At 43.0% G+C, this 17254-nt stretch overlaps 1 protein-coding gene across 1 annotated transcript in view; it reads left to right on the top strand.

Annotated features, from left to right (window-relative positions):
* Window positions 1-17254, top strand: part of LRIG1 (leucine rich repeats and immunoglobulin like domains 1) — a 297265-nt gene that overhangs the window by 74749 nt on the left and 205262 nt on the right. The window contains exon 2 of the mRNA XM_029601045.1: window positions 14135-14206. Coding sequence (XP_029456905.1) covers window positions 14135-14206 — 72 coding nt within the window. The remainder of the gene's footprint in view (window positions 1-14134; window positions 14207-17254) is intronic.

Below are 17254 nucleotides of genomic sequence, written 5' to 3'. Positions count from 1 at the left end.
AGAGACTTAAGGAGGCAGGAGCAGAACCTCAGACTGCCCAGGGCTCCACCCAGCCCTTTCCAGGGCCCAGCAAGGAACCCCTGAGATGGAAGGAGAAGAGGGCCTGTTCAGTTGGACCCTCAGGCGATGTAAGGGGCCTTTTAAGAAGCGCGCCCTAGCCGCCTCGACGCAGGGAGCGTTGGAGGAAACAGCGATGCCATAAGTTCAGGCATGTCACGGTCGACGCATTTGATGCAAGGAAATGGCCATCATGATGGAAAATCAAAGCGCCAAAGAACGTCATTGTAGGAGTCTGCCCACCGACGCACTAGCCCTATTGGGGACGCCACGCAAAACCCTCTGAAACAAGGAAGGCCAGCAGACCACCGGGTCCCACATCCGGTGGATATGGGTTGTCACCTACAACCCAGCCACTATCCCTGCATGGAGCCCCTGGTCCCCAGACTGGGAGGGGCTATCGGATGTGGAGCTTGCATCAATTCAAGACTCAACAGGATCCTCTCAAACAATTAGGGTCTTCTCAGACCTGTCAGTGGCTTCAAGACGAAAACGGGAAGATCTCACCTACAGAAGCCTCTAGAGAGAAGAGACAAACGGACCACACGTACACAGAAACTGGTATGTCCAAAAGGCCCGGATTCAGATATACTGCTGGGCGGCAGTACCTCCCAGAGGGGCCCAAGGGAACCTGCCCTAGGGGAACAAGGATCTCTAGCTGTCCAGGTGATGACACAGATATCCCAAGTGCTGATGCACTTCCGATCTTCACTGGAACAACGCCATGGTCAGGAGGTGCAAACTCCATGTATAGCACTATTCCCGTGCAGGGAAGAAGTTGACCAACCGGGAATGTCTCCAAATGTCTCACCCGCCTCGTCACCAGATTCCTCGACAGGGTACCCATCAGACACCCCCCCCCAAGAGGAACAACTTCGGCCTATTTCCCCACCAGAAGACCTCTCCTGTTCCAGGTTCATGGAAAGGTGGAAGTACCCTTAAAGTTGAAATCAGGAAAGTGCCGGACCAGAGAGCGGAGGTCCTGGGAATACTTAAGATCTTAGAGTCACCGGTGGAACCGACCGTGTTGCCGTCGCACGTGGTTTTAGATGAACTGATGACCAGAGCATGGCAGCTTCCCTTCTCAGGAGCATCAACCTCACCAAAATAGAACTTAAGTTTAGAATGTGTGAGTAGCCCTTTTACAGCATGGTGCAACTTCCTCATGCCTCTATCATGGTAGAATTGGCCATGAAGAGAGCGAGGAAGCCCCAACTGCTCGCGAGCGCTCCCCGGGGATAGATAGTAAGTACCTGGATAACTTTTTTTGGCAAACGCACGTTCAGGCATTGATGCTGAAAGGCAAAGATCCAGCAGCATCAGTTTACATCACTCAGTACGTGTACGAGTGCTTGCAGCCACTAAAACCCATGGTGATGGCCGCTGATCTGGATGGCAGCCCTCCACCCCCAACTCCATGTGATGGAGGAGGGGCCTGTACCATCTACTCCATACAGTTATGAAAGCATTTGACACCTCAGCAAGGATTTCCGTGGGAGCCATCATGGCCAGACGCTTGGCCTAGTTACGGGTGAGTGCCATCAGGAAGAATGTCCATGAGAGACTTGCTGACCTTTCCTGTCTCACACTGACAAACGTTTTGAGGACAAACTGCGGGAGATGGTGACGCATCTTAAAAATAATGTGACAGTACAGTCGTTGACGTCCTGGGGAGAGCAACAACCTGGAAGGAGATTTAATTTGACTTCTCAGAGGATGCAGGCACAAAATCGCGGGGGCAGGTCTTACACTCTTTTTTTTGCCTGCAACCAATATCAGCCATCTAGAGAGCTGCAACCGCAGCAGCCTCAAAGTTGCGCCCGATAAACGCAATCCTGAACAGCTCCAAACCCCAACAAGGGTTTTAGGAGCAACCAGTTTGCTGGCGCTAACGCTGAAGTCATAGACAGCCTCCTTAATTTAACACAGGGAGAACTCCATGATCAAGACCAGAAAGATCCACAGAATATCATGCAAGAACACCACCTCCCATCAGTATGCCTTCCTGCGGGATTGAAGGTGCTGATTCCCATGCTGCCCCTCTTCCAGGAATCTGGGGGAAGACTATATCTCCCAGAGGCAGAGGGCCCACATCAAACGTACCGGTGGACAATACTGCTACTCCCAGTCCAGGGAACATGGCTTTCAGCGCAGGATACCCTCGCCTACACCGAAGCTGCCCCGAGGATCTGTCATTGAACAACCACTTGCCTTATCCCCACCCTGATCGTGGTGATCAACAAGAACTATCAGCATGGGGGAGGCTCCAGGGAATTGCTCCTGTGGCAGTCATATACTCTGTGTACAGTGGTGTCAGAGGTCCCAACAGTCCGAGAAGGACGACCCGTGTCAACAGCCTTGACACCCGTACCTGTTGGTAGCTATGCCTTCTGCCCGAGGGGAGGCATGACTAATCGGACCCCTGACACTTGCCCCAAACTGAGCAAAGGTCGTGCAAGAGCGAGAGGTGAACAGCATTCCCCTCACTTGCCCCGTGCTGAGGAGAAACTGGGGCAGAAAGGGCGCCCCCTCCCCCCAAACACCTTATCCGGGACAGAGGAGAAGTCAGTGTCTCCCACCGTCGGACAGCAGAGAAATTGAGAGAACACTTCTAACACACTTGGACCTACTGTGTCCAAATCAAGATGTGCTAGTCTCATCCATGAAACACTCCACTAGGATGAACTATCAAGCCAAGTGGGCCAAATACTTGGAGGTGGTGCGGGGATCAGGGACTTGACCCTTTCTCGTGCCACCCAGAATGCCTGCTGCATTATCTCCATCCCTTATATCAAGCAGGATTAGCACAGCATCAGTCAGAGTGCATGTAAGTGCTATTGCAGCCTACTGCCTCCCTCAGATGGCGCTCTAGTGTCATGCCACCCACTGGTCTCCAGGTTTATGAGGGGCGTTCTCCAGCTGCACCCGCCAGTAAAAAAAAACGCAAGTGCCGCGGGATCTGAATCTGGTCTTTGAGCAGTTGATACTACTGCCCTTTGAACCTGTGGATGGTAGTCATGTGAGGTATCTCTCCTGGAAGGTCCTCTTTCTAGTGGCGCTCACCTCAGCAAGGAGAGTCGGTGAGCTACAAGCACTAGTCCATTATTCACATACTTGTTTTATCATGATGAAGTGACTCGAAGGACTCATCCATAATTCCTTTGTAAGGTGGTATCAGCCTTCCACCTTAACCAGACGATCGCGCTGCCGACCTTCTTCCCGAAGCCACACCAGTCGGAAACAGAGAAACGGCTCCACACGCTAGATTGTAAACGTGCCTTAGCATACTACAAACGATGTACACAATCAAACTCTAGAGCCTCTCAACTATTCGTCTCTTTCAACTCAAATGCTCCAGGTCTCCCTGTCACTAAGAGGATGTTGTCATCGTGGATTTCCCATGTGGTCGTCTCTGCACACCTTCACAACACATTACTGCATGGACCAGCAAGCAACCACAGATGCGTCGGTAGAGTGAGACATTCTGCTGGCGGAAACAACAAAGGAGATTGTCCGCAAAGGAGGGACAGGTTGAGCACACCCCCATGCAAGAATCGGAATGGGTTGTGTGTCAACTCCAACGCCAGGGGGTGCTCAACTTTCAGCTTGGGACTCCCCAGATAATTCAACCTGCTTATCTGCAGAAAAAAGCAAGTTGGCTTACCGTAAATGGTGTTTTCCGTGGATAGCAGGGTGAATTAGCCATGCTAACCAACCCATCTCCCCGGACAGTCTCTGGACAGTGCATTTGCAAGCTCTGATAACAGATAGGCAGGCTGGGAGCCACATGGTGATGAACACAGGCAGGCACACAGAGCTCAACTCTGTGCGCTCTTTGGAGCTCTGCCACCTAGAGGACCTGGCGGGATGTCCCAGATATCATGGATAATTCACCCTGCTATCCACGGAAAACACCATTTACGGTAAGCAAACTTGCTCTTCAACAGAAAAAGGAAATCCTAGAACAATAGGTCATGGTATGATGCTCAAAGTGGGGTAGCTCAGGATTAGAGTCAGACAATATTTCTTCACAGGAAGAGTGATGGATGCATGAAAAGGTCTCCGGGGGAGGTGGAGGCAAAAACAGTTAATTTTTTTTTTTTTTTTTTTTAAGAAAGCCTGGGATAAACACTGAGGATCATTTAGATGTGAGGAACAGCAGATGAGGTGTTTTTATAGTTGGCAGTAACTGTAGGCTATGTGGAGATTACTTTGTCAAGTAGAAAAAATGTTGACTTGCTTGTCAGATTTTCCCAGCTTATTTTAAGGAATGTTTTTTGCTTTAGTTACAGCTGGATACCGAACTTTGTCCGGGAAGATAGCATTGGCATTTAATTTACTCCAGGATATATTAGAAAATGTCAGTTTTATTTTTTGGGGTGGGGGCCTGCAGTTTCCTTTTTGCTTCTTTTTTGGTCCCAGCTCCTTTGGAGCTAGCGTCTACTGGATCTGTGACACCTTGAATCCTTTCTCTGGCTCTCCATTTTAACCCCCCTCTATATAGTCCATACCTGTCATGCTGGTTGTTATCTCTCTGAGAGGCATAGACTGCAGTTCTTTCCAGAACTGGCACAAGTGGGCCCTTGAGACAGCCAGTAAATGTCCCTTTTGTACAGTGGCCGGGACTGACTCCTTCCCTACCAAGTGGGGGCTGAGAACATTGCATCTGCATTTCCAGCTCCGGCTAGGCCAAAGTACTCAAGTCAGGTTTGGAAGTTGAACTTTGATCTCTTGTATAGCAAAGAACAGCCCTGCCATTGGGCCAGCTTGCCACAAATAGCTGTTTATTCATTTAAAACTTGAACAATCTTTATTCCAAGTACCAAAGTGTTAAAATGATCTAGATCATGGTTTCAGGCTATTCCAAGAGCCCTAAACAAAATTATTTTTCCAAAAAAAAAAAAAAAAAAAGTTTATCCCTGCAACTGTAATTACAATTAATCCACCCTCTTTCCAGTTTGAACTTAAATGGTCCTTTCTCTTGCAGACTCCAAATGAATAGAACAAACGAAAAATGACTTGGGGAATAAAAAAAGGAACTACTGTATTTGCATGTGAAGGTGACACCACTGCCTTTTCTCAGATTAGCTGCAAGGACTTCTGCTGCAGTTCAAAGCTCTTTGTTCATGAACACAGAATGATGAAGCTATGACAATGGCTGACCAAGTGTTTAACGAGAAGAGCTGCTGGCAGTAACTGGATTCCCAGACATTCCCTTCCTCTCCTGCCTAATGCAGAAGGCTGCAGAATCCATTCTACTGACAGATCGGTTGTATTGAGTTTAGAATTTGAAACCTTCCTCTTCAGAAGTTGAGTGTGTGTGTGTGTGTATGTGTGTGTGTGATTTAAAAATCTTCTTCTTAAGCCAAAAAAAAAAAAAGAATAGATAATCTGTTTGTGGGACTGAAAAATTCTCTTGTGAAATGTGCAAGCAAATTGTGGGGATATATGAAAAAGTACAACGGTAGGGTTGAGGGAGTCTTGTCATGCTTCATCATCAGATATCATTACTTTTATTTTTTTAGATTTTTATATTCCACATTTTGGCACTTGAAAGCAGATTACATTCAGATACTATAGGTATTTCCCCAATCTAATTTTGTACCTGTTCACAAGGAGTGGCAGCAGGATTTGAACCCTGGTTTCCCTGGCTTGTAGCCCACTGCTCTAACCACTAGGCTGCTACTCCACTTTTTACAGTAAAAGGTCTGGTTTTGCATGTGTCAGTGGCACAGATCTTCACTGGTTGAATACACCAGGCTGTGAAATTGCTTGTTGAATAAAAAGCAAAATGACTAATTTTGAAATTAAATGAATTCAGGTTGTGTGGTTTTCCTTTGTTGCTGACTTTTTTTTTAACTTTACACACCTGTTTTCAGAAAGATCTGGCAAGTTCAATCTAATGGGTTCTGCTTTCACTTTAGTTGATTTCAGGCATAATCTCTGAGGAGGATGTTTATGCAAGAGAAAATATTGTTTTCTCTGAAATTCTTCAGATTACTAAAGAGCTAAATATGGAAGAATCCATTTTTTGCCTGACTCTGGCATTCAGTCCGATGCAATGTACACTTTAAGGTTCCTGGGGGTTGTTGACACTGTTCTCCCTGCCAAGCGTGCTCCAGCCATTCTGTGGTTCAATCCACGTGGGGCTCTATAGTTTGCAGGAGCTGCTGGCCCCACAAAATTCAAACAGTGAAATACCTGGTGCACACTAAAGGGTAGATTTAAAAAAAAAATATGTGCGCTCCTCCATGCGAGCTCGCACATGCACGCACAATTTTATAACATGTGCGCGCATGTTATAAAATCCGGGCCGGTGTGCTCGGGGTGGTGGAGGGGGGAGGGGGGATTTGTCCAGATTACACGCGGCAACGAGATTGGGCCTCCCTCTGTTTCCTCCCAGTCCGCTCCAATTAAGGAGCGGGCTAGGAGGGAACTTTCCTACCCCCCTACCCTACCCTTCCTCCCTCTTCCCTTCTCTTCCCCCTGACCTTTTTAAAGGCCCTACCTTTTAGTTGTGTTCTTGTTTTTGAACTTACGCCGGCTGGCAGGCGATTCCCCAGCACAGCGGAAATGTCCGCTGTACCGGTGGCCTCCAGCTCCGTCCCACCCCCGGAACCACCCCTTGATAGAGGCCTGGCTCTGTTGCATGTACCCCCCCCCCCCTTTTCACATGTAATATTTTTTCAGATTGCACAGCTTTACCGGGATGGAGCACTGTGGTTTAAAATAGCTTGTGCTACAGTAGAGGCAACTTTCTGCTGAAAAATTATATTTTTAGTCTGCTTTTTGAAGAGGAATGAAGGCTTATGTCTGTGTGTGCCTTGTCATAATAAGTATGTCTAGGTGTCCCAGGAGGAGGGCAGCAAGAACATGTGAAGCCAGTGAAGGACCCTCCAGAGAGAGTAAGATTAACAAGAGTCCAAGGGGCTCTGGAGGGGGAGGTCCCTGAGAGTAGGGAGGGGGTAGAGAAGATTCCTGGGGAATGGAGCAGCCAAACAACCAAAGGTAAAAGCGATAATTTCCCATATCTGCCACAGAATTAAAAAGATGTCGGATTGGTATAGTAATCCAGTCCCTTCCTATAAGTGAAAGGTGATAGATTATTCCAAACGATTTTTGGGGAAGCAACTGAATCTGAAGCTTGGTTGTTTGGGGAAAGGCTGCACTTATAAACTCTTATTTACTGAACTGTGTTGGGAGCTTTATTTGAAGAAAGCCACAATGGAAATCCAGCTTGGCTAAATGCCGATTTGGTCTGTGGCTGGCAGTTTTATGCAAAATTCCCAGAAATTTTGCAGAGAGAATCTGACGGAGCGAAACCTGAACAGTGGAGGTGACAGCAGGTTGTTACAGTCCCTAATAACTTTTGTGTTTGCTATCTTATCCACACCACGTATCAAGATGCATCGGAGGGAAATGAGTACTTGACAGTGTGGGTGTTTTTTTTTGTTGTTTTTGGGATCCATGCATATCGGTGGACCATAGATGTGCATCCTGGAAAGTCGGCTCCTGTAGTTCTTGGTGGAACTTATGTTACAGTTGATCTGTGCCCCCTGTTAAAAGCTGTTGCCATTTATAGCTGGGATGTAGCATGCGAAGGAATACAAATGGGGGGAGGAGGGGGTGGGCAACTGCGGAAGCTCATGGTACTAAAATTGGGGCACAATCCAGATGTACTGGGATTTCAGAGGTGCAGGAGAAGCCTGGTTACCATGTTGCTCCACTTAGATATAACAAAGGAAGTATAACTCTTGAAAGCTGGTCACAGATGTTTTAAGTTAGTCCAGTAATAAGGTATGAAGTACAACTCTTTTTGACCAAAGGAACAAGAGGAAGTTAATGGGTCAAAAGTATGGATATTCATAATTCTTGGTGGGAAGGATGTTTGCACCATTGGTCAGGCTTTCATACTATAAGTACTTTTTATGGATATCTCTTCAGGCAACAGAAAACTTATAGGACCACAAAGTGACCATTTTAACAAAGAAAATGACCTTAAGTGAGCCTGAACTTCAACAGCAATTACCTTGATGATGAGATTTTCAGTGTAAACCCTTTCCATAATATGGGAAATGGTAGTTCACTTGACACTGATGTAGACTGACACACACTTAAATATGCCATGATGGTATATCAAATTGCCCAAGCAAAACAAAGAAGGTATTTTCTTCCCATGAGATAATAACACTGTATATTGTCCTTTTATCATGGAATCCCTAAAATGTAGCACTGGGAGGAAAAAGCGGCAAACTTATTATCACCTCTGATCTCGGGGAAAACAAAATGCAGTATGTGTAATCCGCATGATGATATTAAGGAATTTTAGGTTTGCTTTTCATATGTTTTAGATTTGATTTGAACTAAAATTGTTCTTAGGTTAACTGTGATGTATTTTAGGTCTATTTATGATGTATTTTATTCTTGTTGTGAACAGTTACGATGGGTTCACAGTGACGGTGTATAAAACTTAATAAATAAATAAATAAATGACACCCTTCAGTATGGTAACAGAACCCATCATGTTGGATTTATCCATTGATTTCTCTTTTAAATGGCTCTTCTTAAACAGTAATGACAAATGCAGGTCTGAGGTCGCCATCTTGGGCAGCTGGGATATCATATGACCTTATAAAGACATTCAGCATTGAATTATTACACTTGTGGAAAGTATTTAGATATCAGTCAAATGCCAAGTTACAGTACATGTTTCAACCTTTCCACTAAATCTTTAGAATTCCAGATTAGTCTCGGTAATCTGCTGTATTGTATCTCAATCATACTTCTTTTAGATAGTAAAACAGTTCATGGTAAACAAAATTAAGCACCCTATTCACTGGCGATTATTGTCATAGTCATACAATGAAATAAAATAACAAATGAGACCCGACTGGAATTTGGAGGAGTGCAATGGCTGCTTTCTTGTGTCTCATGTTACTTGTGAAGTTCAAGTGTAACAGTATTCAGTATCCTGCTTTTTTTTGTTTAGGGAAATGACTCAATGAATTATGTTACTTTTTTTTTTTTTGTCTCAGCAGTTTTTTTTTTCCTGGCTCCTTTGGGCTTCCAGCTCAGTCAGAACCAACTTCTATTTGGCTGTGATGCCGGGAGCCTTCCTCTGCAATTATCCTGGGTTTTACTTTTATTTTATATTTCAAACCCCCCCCCCCCCCCAACTCTGTCCAGCTATCACAGCAATAGTCCTCGGCCAGAGGGCACAAAGTGTGGTTTTATCTGGAGCCTAGCCACTAGGTGTTGCCATTTAAGCAGTGACTGAAAGTCCCGAACCTCAGCGGCAGCCTTCACGGCATCGTCGCCCCCAGTGGCCCAGGGAACAGAAGCCCAGGCACAGCACTTGCCATTGAGCCGCTAAGCTGGACCCCTATCAATTGTTATAGATTCACCATTTTCATTAGAAACTTGTGGGAAACTTGAAAGTTTTATGTTGTAAATAATGATCCATTCCAATTAATTCATGTCAACCAACTCATCCTTTGCTTTAGTGTGCAGTTAACCCCCCCCCCCCCCCCCCCAAAAAAAAAAAAAAAATCCTGGCCTAGCAGTAGTAGTAATTTCTCGAGCAATTGCCATTTACACTGTGGAGAAAGATTTGAATGAGGCATTGTGAGGTCGATAGCTGCAGGCAGTCCAGTTACGTTTTCTGGATAAACTTATCCAGAGAACTTAGAAAAGGATGTTCAGCAGTGTGGCTGCAATACTGTATTGTTAACCAACTTACCCGGATAAATTGGAGCTGGTGAATTTGGCTGAAATTTCAAACACTGCAATTTATCTGGCCAAGTCTTGAACTTAACCAGACAAACCAGAATACGGACTTCCGTGTTTTTAAAGAGGATGTGCATTTACCTTGGATACTTGTTTGTGGCATCCAATCATGTATTCTCGAGGAAGATTCGCTAATGCAGAGGAATGAGCTTACACTTTTTACTTTTGTTATGTATACAGCATCATGCTTTGCGAGTGCATGGAAATGGGATCTTTCATGACCATTTCAGGGCAGCGCAGTGTTTGTGTTCTGTGGAAAATGAATTACTTTGAGAGGAATAAAGGTCAATAAATTCCGAATGAGGTGATACTTTTTTATTGGACAGACATAACGTATAATTCATTGCTTTGAGGGATAAATTCTCAGTCTTACTATAAAGTTATACGCAGAATTTCAAACAGGGACAAAACAGCTTGCTTTTTCAAATATAAGCACACATAAATAGAGTTGGAATATGGGGGTTGGTATACCATTAACTATGCATGTAAAACTTTACCTGTTTCAAAACGAGAAAAAGTTCTATATATAAATAGCCTGCTGTTTTGCATGCATCGTTTGAAGATTCAGGTTCTATGGCCCCTCCCCTACTGGAATGCCTCTCTTCTTATGAACTTGCGCATATATATTTAGTGGTTGAAAACCCATGTAAGTTCATGCAGGCAAACTTATGCTCATTACTTTTTATTTTTTTCATGTGGCAGTACTGAGTGAATTTATGAAAATAATTATTTATTTATTTATTTATTTAACGTTTTTTTTGTATACAGACATTCGTTAAGAAAATATCACATCGGTTTCCATGGAACAAAAAGTAGCCAATAGGGCTTTACAATGAAACTGATAAAAGAACTAGTGGGGAGGGAGAGGAGGGGGAGGGGAAGGGGGTAGAAGGATAAGGGAAACCAAGGTTATGCTGTACAAATAGGTGAACGCAAAAACATAATAAATGCAAGTAAAGATTATGTACAAAAATTATGCATAAAATTATGCATAAATATACCCCTAAACTAATGTAATATGAAAAGCATTAGGTATTTGCTATGAGGTATGAGCCCAGAATGTGTCGGATGTTATGTACTCCAGTTCATTGTCCGGAGTGGGGTAATAACTGCAATGGTATATTTTTACAATACCTTTTTATTTTATCAAAAAGCTTATGTGTAATTATCAGCTTAGTATACTATAGAACTTGTTACAAAATGGTAACACAAAATTGCCCAAGATGAAAGAAATTAATTTACATGACTTTTTTTTTTTTATACAGTATCCATTACATTTGACCTGCATGTGCAAAGGGAATAAAATCTAGTGAAACTTTTTATTTTAAAAGGGTTTTTTTTTCACACATTCTCTGGCAAAACATGTTTGAATATTCTGAGTTGAATTTCCATGCTTTTTTTGCTTTTTGTAACATTTGCTGGTTTTTGTCCAGTTGCTGGATGTTGACTGGCTCCTTCAAGATGGCAGCCTTAATGAATGCCAATGAATTTTCCAATCTAGCTCCGTTCTGAGCAGGGCCACCATACGGTAAGTGTAGAGATTGGGGAAAGCGAAGTCTTCCCTATCAACTGGAAGATAAAATGTTGTCAACTTTATTGATTTAGGATTTTTCCTCACATTTTATTTTAAAGAAGCCTTTAAGATTTTCTCCTGGTAAAATGGAAGAAAAGCAGGGCATCCATGGAAATAGATTCTTGTTGACTGCATTGAGATTTCCCAGCCAGCTTATGTATAATCTCCCCCCCCCCCATTTGCTTCATTTTGGAAATCCGTCTGAAGGGGGGGGGGGGAGTTTTAAAGCAAACTGGGAACCTAACTATTTAATATCCTTTCTGACCTACTTAATCTAAAAGCATTCCCTTAGAGTACTCTACCTTTCCCCAGAGGAAAACTGGCATAATATCAGATTTGGTGAAGAAAAATATTTTTTTTTATTTATTTAACAGTTTTATATACCGAAGTTCTGGTAACAAAGTTACTAATCACTTCGGTTTACATTACAACAATAGATTGACAGTATATAGAATAATGTCTTGCAATGAACAGGGTAAATATATATATATATATATATATATATCAACCTGTAGTCTGATGTTTTAATTCTTGTTCTTCGCTTCAAGGTTTGTAAATTAATTTTAGCATACATTTGACACACTATGTTCTTTCAATGTGGCTAGGAACTATTGGGGTTGTGAGGCAAATAACATATCAGAATACAAATTAACCTGTGCTCATGCTTTACCCGTTTTAATTCCAGATATTTTTGGGCTACCATGCATCCAGGCAGCAAGAGGCTTAAGGCCTGATTTTAAAAAGCATTCAATCAAGTAAAACTGAGTTTTACTTGAGTAAATGCACTTTACCTGAGTAAGTGGGCTTTTAAAAATTGCTACAATATATGCCATAGGATTTAGTCACGTAAGTGCACTTTACTCGAGTAAATAGCTTTTGAAAATTGCTACAATAGTAGCAACTCCCTTTGAAAATTCACCTGCAAATCACTAAAGTAAATGAAAGTGGAGGCAAAAGAACTTTGTTCCCTGTTCCAAAAAAAAAAAGTGGAAATCAAGAGGATTAGAAGCTTTGGGTTCTTTAAAAACTGTAGACATCCACTCAAGATGAGAAATATAATTCAAGTGCAAACTTATGGAGTGCTTGAAGCAAAAAAAAAAAAGCTGTTATGCTCTTAATTTTTTTTTCATTTAATATGAGGTGATTTTCAATGTTTACTGTATGCCGTACACCCCCTCCCTTCTTTTTCAATTAGTAACCGTGTTAACTGGTGTGATGCCAAGGTATCAAAGGATTGCTATCCCAGTGCTCTTCAGTTTTAGCGTTTAAATTTCTGTGGCATAACATTTATTTTGGCTAAAAACACCTATGAGTGATTATGGTGTGGTGTGTTTTATAATTATGTGGAGTGTGATGGATGTGTGTGAGACAGAGCCTTGAATTTATGTACCATGGCTGTTGCTTTGTGGTCATTGTTAGATACCAGTATGCCACTGGTCACCAGTATCAGCTGAATCTTGTTGCGAGAGCAAAGATCATGAGAGGTTTTGGATAGCAAGTGTTTTCTGAGAAATGTAACTTTGCATAGCTAGAGTGAAGGTTCATCAGACAAAGGGCTAAGACTTGCAGACTATGAACTGTGGCAAGGAATTCTAGTTCCATTGTATTTCTTAATAACTTATAATGTTGTCTTTTAATTGTATTGTAGAACATTATTGTTTTTCTTTAATACTGGCCCTCAAATGCTCAAGTTCTGACAGCAGTCATGTGTTTAGCTCCCCTATGGAAAAAAACCAGCAATAGATCAGAGATGAAAATTTGTAAGGAGCCAGCTGGGAACTTTGTAGTCAGTATTTCATTTTTCAGTAAATATACCAGTTTTTGTCCATTTTCAGCTCAGCAGATGTGAAACATGTACCTGTTTAACTCTATATAGTCTTTCATTGTAAGTTGCTTTTAAGTCTTGTCATGCTTGCAGGATTAAAACTCCTGGTGTTGTGCTGTGATAGTGGGTCTGATTACTAAGCTCTTCTCCCCCCTTCCCCCAGATGCAGAATGGGAAAAAAGCCTTAGTAAATCAGGTCTGGTGACACATTCATCAGCAGTCTTCAATTACATATCTACTGAGGCGTTAGCAAGTGGCAAGGTAGTCTGCTGCTGTCACACACCAATTGGTGTGTTTGTACATCCCTTTTGGTTGTTTTTTTTCTCTTGCAGCTCCACGCACACACACACTCACTATGCTGTTCAACTATGGAGTGTTTATTTGGGATGGTTTAAACCAGCAGTCTACAGCTGGAAAAAAGTCATTTTCAGGGAATCCAGAATTAATATGAATGAAATATTATTTGCATTGACTTTGCATAAGAACCAAATGCATACAAATTTGCCTATTTTGGTTTTCTTGAAAATCTGATCTATTCTCAGCGATCAAGGACTGGCACTTTATATCCCTGGTTTTTAAACCACTGGTAATAAATTCAGGTGTCTAAGCTTCAGCATGAATCCTACTAAGAGAAATGCAACAAAACACCATTATCTGTTATACTTGTATTAAATAATTGCATATGTGAGATAAAAGACTTTAATGAAGACCTTGTTGTAGAGCTATGTAATTGGCTATATAACTTGTAGAAAGTGCTTTCTTATTTCCTAACTGGTCTCATAAAATAGAAGATCACATCACAATGCAAGCTAGAATAATTAAGGACCAGCAACTTCCGCTAAACAGTGACAGGAATATGCTGATTCTACTATCTTTCTTTATTATTTTAACAGGAATCTGAGTTACAATAAGCTGACAGAGATTGATCCTGCTGCCTTTGAGGGACTCTCTAATCTGCGGGAAGTGTAAGTATTGGCTCAGAAAAATGCTTTAATTACAGTTGAAGGGGAAAGTTCCAAAATCAGGGAGGGTTTCCCCAAAGGGCCAACTTTACTTCATTAACTGGCATCAACAGTTTTGAGGGGTTTTGTGTGTCCATTTTTTTTTTTTAAACATGTACTTCTGTACATTTTGCTTGTATAAAGTGATCAGTTGGACATCAGTTTACTTGGGATGCTATGCTGTATCATTTATGGTTCACTGATGTTTATCGGCTTGGCCCACATCCTGTTTTTCCTTTGCCCATGACCACCACAATTTTTTGGAGGCTCTAGGACTAGTAGTTTGAAGACACTTGGGTATAGAAAGCTTCATGGATGGCAGCAGGTTGGTACACAGCCGTGACATTCAATGCCGACTCTCCTTAAAGCTTTCAGGAAACAAGAGTTTAGTGTAGTGGATAACAAAGTGCCTCACTAGGTTTCTGCTCTCCTCCAAATGCAGCCTATACTATCTTCATAAGTGGTGCCAATTTCCTTGGAGATTACTGCCATGTGTGTTAAGAATTTGATACGGTATATTTTTAGGATGTCATCTGGAACTATTGCCTTCCCATGCTGAGTAAGTCTTACCATATAATGACAACATGCCATTGCTCAACCTTTTATACAAAGGAGTCAGCTAAATGGTTACCTAAAAGCTGCTTGGATACAATTGACATTGAAAGCAATGCATTCATTGTACAGTTGTATAAGGGTTTTCTTTAGTGTGATAATTATTATTTTACACAAAGATATACTATAGGTGATATCCCACAATTGTGTCTTCTTAAAAATACAAAAGTGAAGTTCTCCAAAACATTGGTTAGTCTTATAACAACTGATTTGTGTGGTAGCTGGTCTTCCTTCACTTTTGTTAGTGCTGAGTTGTCATAATTTGCTGTGTGATAACCCATTAACTATATATAACGGATGCATTGCCTTGTCCCTGGTGAGTGATGACATGGAGGACAAGAGCTATACCTCATTCACAACCACTCTCCTTATATTTCTGCTCATTGAGGCTGTTCCCTATAGTTATATGTCCTGAAAAAGTTATTGTATGGTGGTAAAAATACTCTGTATAGTTTAGCATGTCTTAGCTTTCCACCCCCTTTAGTTAGTACATTATGGGGTAGATTTTCAGAGCCCTGCTCGCCTAAATCCGCCCAAAACCGGGCGGATTTAGGCGAGCAGGGCCCTGCGCGCCGGGAAGCCTATTTTACATAGGCCTCCCGGCGCGCGCAGAGCCCCGGGACTCACGTAAGTCCCGGGGTTCTCGGAGGGGGGCGTGTCGGGGGCGTGTCGGGGGGCGGGCCCGGTCGTCGCGGCGTTCCGGGGGCGTGTCGGCAGCGTTTTGGGGGCGGGTACGGGGCGTGGCTACGGCCCGGGGGCGTGGCCGCGCCCTCCGTACCCGCCCCCAGGTCGCGGCCCGGCGCGCAGCAGGCCCGCTGGCGCGCGGGGATTTACGTCTCCCTCCGGGAGGCGTAAATCCCCCGACAAAGGTAAGGGGGGGTGTAGACAGGGCCGGGTGGGTGGGTTAGGTAGGGGAAGGGAGGGGAAGGTGAGGGGAGGGCAAAGGAAAGTTCCCTCCGAGGCCGCTCCGATTTCGGAGCGGCCTTGGAGGGAACGGGGGGAGGCAGCGCGGCTCGGCGCGCGCAGGCTATACAAAATCGATAGCCTTGCGCGCGCCGATCCAGGATTTTAGTGGATACGCGCGGCTCCGCGCGTATCTACTAAAATCCAGCGTACTTTTGCTTGAGTCTGATGCGCAAGCAAAAGTAGGCTGATCGCGCTTCTTTTAAAATCTACCCCTATGCTGGTAAACATACGTGCTTTTAGAAGAGGCTCTGTACCTCAAATTCAGTTAAAATATCACTATAACACCATATTTGTTTAGGTGACATAGTGCTGTAATACAGTAGAGCGCAATTTATCCAAAGATCTGTTCCCTGGAAATTCTAATTATCCAGAAAAAATTGCGTTCCCAAGGCCCTGATCCATTATCCAGAAATCTTTTATTATCTGAAATTGCTTGGCTTCCTATGATCTATTTTTACTGAAAGGCGCCCAATATCTGAAATTCTCTTATTGGAAGACTTCCATTATCCAGAAAAGTCCGTTATCTGGAGTTCCAGCCATTCTTCTTAAACAATGCTCTATTGTAGAAGGATATAAGTGGTGCTGCACCACACTGCAGATGGGGAGATGTCAGGAAGGAGGAAGGATGCAAAACAAGGAAGTGACTCTGTGTCCATGGACAAAGGAAATAATGAGGAGGAACATTTTTCCTTACATCATGTTCCTAGAGTTGAGGGACTAACACAGACAGAAGGATATTGCGGGGAGAGTTTTTGACGTCCTGGTTCAGCATCTTGCGTTTTATTTCTTTAAGTGCCTTTCACCGTAATGCTGTAGAGACCTGTGTTATTTTTGAGCACTCCATTTCAGCTTGACACCAACCCAAGAAATGCACTGTAAATATTTTATATTCTATGCCCTGTTATTGCCATTTGAGGATAGTGGGATCTCTTTATTCAAAGTTATAAAGACACAGAAAGAGTAACACGAACTTCACTTGGTATAAACCTTTGAGTTTAAAAATTCTCCTAAAGAACCTTAAAAAAAAAAAAAAAAAAGTCTTGCTCTAGAAACATCCTTCTACCCTTACCCTGACAGTCTATACCTGTTCAACAAATCCTTTTTCTCAGTGGACCAGTTAGGCGCACCATGTGTTTTTTCTTACTTAAACCAATTATCATGAAGACCATTGCTTCTCGCATACACATGCAATGCTATATTAATTCTGAGCATTGTGATGGTCTGTTGCATTCACATCTTTGATTTGATGACTTTAAAATGTTTGGCAAACAATCCTTGGATTTCTTTCTTTTTGCAATTGTGTACTTCTGATTTTGAGATGTTTTCGTTCATAGCTTCCAAATGTTGCCAGGAAACATTCAGCACAGATAGCCTGTAACAATCTAAACTTTCTGCAGTGCCTTATGCTATACAATATAATATGAGCAGATGGCC

Source organism: Rhinatrema bivittatum, chromosome 4 (assembly GCF_901001135.1).
Source record: "Rhinatrema bivittatum chromosome 4, aRhiBiv1.1, whole genome shotgun sequence".
Taxonomy (NCBI): Eukaryota; Metazoa; Chordata; class Amphibia; order Gymnophiona; family Rhinatrematidae; genus Rhinatrema; species Rhinatrema bivittatum.
This window is presented reverse-complemented; position numbering and strand designations above follow the sequence as displayed.